The sequence below is a fragment of the Cariama cristata genome, unplaced genomic scaffold, assembly GCF_000690535.1.
Source record: "Cariama cristata isolate BGI_N322 unplaced genomic scaffold, ASM69053v1 scaffold5402, whole genome shotgun sequence".
Lineage (NCBI taxonomy): Eukaryota > Metazoa > Chordata > Aves > Cariamiformes > Cariamidae > Cariama > Cariama cristata.
This window is the reverse complement of record NW_009605387.1, coordinates 46,660-50,916: the sequence shown is the minus strand read 5'-3', so window position 1 is coordinate 50,916 and position 4,257 is coordinate 46,660. Positions and strand designations below refer to the sequence as shown.

Here is a 4,257-nt window from a genome sequence, read left to right as displayed (position 1 = left end):
CGATTGATTCCATCATTTTTTATTCAGTATTTTGATGGCCTGTTGAAATCAATAATGCTGCAGCCTTACTGGCTGGAATGGCAGCTTTCACATAATTAAAAAACTTTGGAGTAAAACTGCTTAGAAGGATACCATGTAGAGGATATAATTAAGCTTTGAGGGCCTAAGTCAGTGGAATCAATGGAATTTCCATTGATAAATCGACTTTTGATAGGGCCTCTAATGCATCTTACAAGATTAACAGCACCTTTCTCCAGATAATTTTATGGTAGAGTTAGAAAAATGTTAGGGAAGGGAAGGTAAATACAAGTTAAAAAAAAAGTTAAATACTGTAAGAACTCTGACCAAAGATCAAAAAGAAAAAGAAAATTCACAGCTAGATCAGAACCACAGCAACTACTCTAACTTCACGAGAACGTTGGCTTCCAGTGGCTGAGGATCTGGACAACTTGCGATATTTTTCATCTAAAAATCAAGAGTGCAGTGAACATATTTCATTTCAGCCTAATAGTCCTTCAGTTCCTCGGCTGAAGGACTTCTGCCTCTGTCAGCTAGGAAAAAATCAAGGTATCTTCCTGCTGGAAGAAAGTTGTCCAACTTTGGAGGCTTCCCTCATTCTGATGTTCTTGGTACTTAGTTGGTAGCTTAATCCATCAGCTTTCATACTTGGGATTCAAGCTTACTGTTGCTCAGGTATTCTGAGGAATGTTTCTCTGAAAGTCGGAATTTTCCCCTGGTCCGGTAGAGGGATGCAATATTTCACAAGAGTAAAACCCACCTCTAAATGAAAGAGACCAGCAAAAAACTGCTGCTGAGGCCAGGTCTTTAATTAAAGGTGGGAGAAAACTAATGAAAACCAGAGAAGATTTTCTGTTTCTTGCAACTGAAAATATTCTCAGTGCAAGATTCATTACATAGTGAACTTTTTAAAGTCTGGAAACCCAGCTCAGTCCAGTCGTGGCTTTTCATGGCATACAGTTCCACTGGGTGAACTGCAAGCTGATTTCACCGGAGTTCCCAGCTCTTTCTTGACAGCTGTAGTTAAACTGATGAGCACATGAGGCTTACACCTGGGGAATTATGGATTAGTCTTGTTTGTAAGGAAGCAAATATAAATTAGTGTGTTTATGCTACTTTTAAAATGCTTTTAATGAGGAATCATTTGCTATTCAAAATTTCAATCTATAATAATGTCATAACCCCGCTGAGCTGATTATCATGTGCCTTGTTTAACACCATTCTTCAAATGGGAGACGAAGGCAAGCCAGTTGTTTTAAATTCTTGTGCACATACTGATATCGGACTCTTTAACACAACGGGCAAGACACCCCGCTTGACTGTGTGTTGTGTTTTTGTTTTGTTCTGTATTTTAGATGGAACTGATCTGACTGCCAGCAGGTCTCAGGAGCAGCCCAACTGTCTTCTCCAGTAACAAGACCTGGGGTCATCATGGCAGCAGGAGTAGCAGCGGCCCCCCGCCATAGGATGGATGCCAGTGGCCAACTGTCCCATGCCACTGGCTCCAACGGAGAAAAACAAGAGGCAGGATGAGCTGATCATTCTCAATGTGAGTGGCAGGCGTTTCCAGACCTGGAGGACTACACTGGAGAGATACCCGGACACTCTCCTGGGCAGCACCGAGAAGGAGTTCTTCTTCAATGAAGACACTAAGGAGTACTTCTTTGACCGGGACCCTGAGGTCTTTAGGTGCATCTTAAATTTTTATAGAACTGGCAAGCTGCACTATCCCAGGTATGAGTGCATCTCTGCTTACGACGAAGAGCTTGCCTTCTATGGCATCCTCCCTGAAATCATTGGGGACTGCTGCTATGAAGAGTACAAAGACAGAAAGCGGGAGAACGCGGAGCGGCTGATGGATGACAATGACTCAGAAAACAACCAAGAAGGGTCCATGCCATCCCTGAGCTTCCGGCAGACCATGTGGCGAGCCTTTGAGAACCCCCACACCAGCACCTTAGCCTTAGTCTTTTACTACGTCACCGGTTTCTTTATTGCTGTCTCTGTGATCACTAATGTCGTGGAAACTGTCCCTTGTGGCACGGTGCCTGGAAACAAGGAGCTTCCATGTGGGGAAAGATATGCTGTGGCTTTCTTTTGCTTGGACACGGCTTGTGTGATGATTTTCACGGTTGAGTATCTGTTGAGACTCTTTGCGGCCCCAAGTCGCTACAGATTCATTAGAAGCGTGATGAGCATCATTGACGTGGTGGCCATCATGCCGTACTACATTGGCTTGGTGATGACCAACAACGAGGATGTCAGCGGAGCCTTTGTGACACTAAGGGTTTTTAGGGTTTTCAGGATTTTCAAGTTCTCTCGCCATTCCCAAGGCTTAAGAATCTTGGGCTACACTTTGAAGAGCTGTGCCTCCGAGCTTGGCTTTCTCCTCTTTTCCCTCACTATGGCAATCATCATCTTTGCAACTGTGATGTTTTATGCAGAGAAAGGGTCCTCGGCAAGCAAATTCACCAGTATTCCTGCTTCCTTTTGGTACACTATTGTAACCATGACAACACTGGGGTGAGTATTACTTTTTCTTTTACTAAGCAGCAGGCGAGCATATACTAGGAGCTTGACTTCAGTTACTCCTAAGCATTTTCCTGGGTGCATGTTCAAAAAGGGGCTGTTGAGGACTTGATTGTTCTTTGCCTTACAACTCTTGCAATTTATGCTTATGTGAAGTTGTATAAAACAGAAAAAGCACTTACACCCACTTGACAAATGCTTGGCACAATGGTAAATGAGTGCAGGAGGAGCAAGGCTGTGTGGAGTAGCAGGTCCTGTTTCGCACTCCTTCTGCAGGAGAAAAAAGTTAACGTGAGTGCAAGGGAGCTGGCAACTAGAGCTTATGGTTTTTTCTGACATTCATTCGAGCCATAGATTTTATGCGAAGTTGCTGATGTATACGTTGTCTCTTTTCGCGATGTCGGTCATTGTTTCTTCACTTGATGTGCCAGGAACTATAAATTTGCTGAATTCAAATGGATATTGTGGGCCACTATACTGAAAATACTCAGTGATCTCCAGGCCATCATCTGTTTTTTATTTAAGTGAGCAGGATACAGCCTTCTTGTCTGTGTTTAGTTGTGAGTTTAACAAATAATACGAGTATGCGATAGCAGTTGCAGTAGAATTTCAAACAGTCAGTCCCATGGACAGGTACAAAGCTAATGATATCAAAGCAAGGGGAATGTAGCCCGAAGGGCACTTTTTCCCTTATATTTCATTTCTGTCTTACAGATGTTTCTACTGAGATTATAGATTTGAGCTTCTGTTGCTCTGAACTAAAACCTTTGTAAGCAGAATGACCAAGCCCTCACCCTGACGCAGTTATGTAAAAGAAAGTAGGCATCACAGGCTGCTGCTTCAGGCAGTCACAAAGTTATGATCGGATGCAATCTCTTAATTCCACACATCAGAACAATATACTGAGCTTATAGTTACTTTGCAAAGAGTTTTCCCACTGGAGAGTTCACAGAGTTTAATATTCAGATGTAGACAATTCTCACTCCTGTAATATGGTGACCACTTTTTCTCTAAACTGCTTTTGATTTTAAACACTTTTCTGTGCCTATTATACATGAACAGGCTCACAGTAGCACTTTTAAATTATTAAAATCATAATTCAGCTGTCAGAAAGGCACAGAATCTGAGCATATGACAACCGCAAGTCTGAATTTCTTCATTAAGTGAAAATGTAGAACATGTTTGTCATAGTCACCAAAAGATCTCTTTTTCCTCCTTTTTAACATCTAAGCAAAGTTTGCAAGTTCATATGGCAAAAGCTAAATTCCTTGCCATGGAAAAGGCGGCAGTGCTTGCTTAGAAATCGAAGCTGGGCTTTGGATCCCAGCACTCCCCCACCCTGTGGTTCAGCTTTCCATATTCTGACTGGTCCATACTGGTCAGTTCCCACCCTCCTGTCCCCACCATCGTATCTGAGCAGCTTCAGAGGGGCACGGGTCCTGGGTGGCTTGTTCGTGTGCCCTCTCCACAAGGGGGAAGTGCATGGAAATACAGTTCTTATTTTCTGGTTTCTGTTTAATAATCATCACACCTATCTTTCTATCTGCACACACTTACGCACATTCACACGGATGTTGTTGTATCTTTGTGACAGGAAAGTCGTGGTCAAGGGAACGTTCAGTGTTGGTTGGGGACAAACCCTGCTTGTGGAGTACCTGCAGAATGGGCTGTAGTGCAACTGAGTCTCTGTCCCCATCAGTGCAGTGACTT

At 43.1% G+C, this 4,257-nt stretch overlaps 1 protein-coding gene across 1 annotated transcript; it reads left to right on the top strand.

Moving 5' to 3' along the window:
- Positions 1-1,465: 1,465 nt before the first annotated feature.
- On the top strand, positions 1,466-2,545 carry LOC104158309 (potassium voltage-gated channel subfamily D member 3; the record flags this gene model as incomplete). Its single annotated transcript, XM_009695920.1, has 1 exon — positions 1,466-2,545. A coding segment is annotated over one exon (1,080 nt), but the record flags the coding sequence as incomplete, so codon positions are not given.
- Between the last annotated feature and the right edge of the window lie 1,712 nt (positions 2,546-4,257).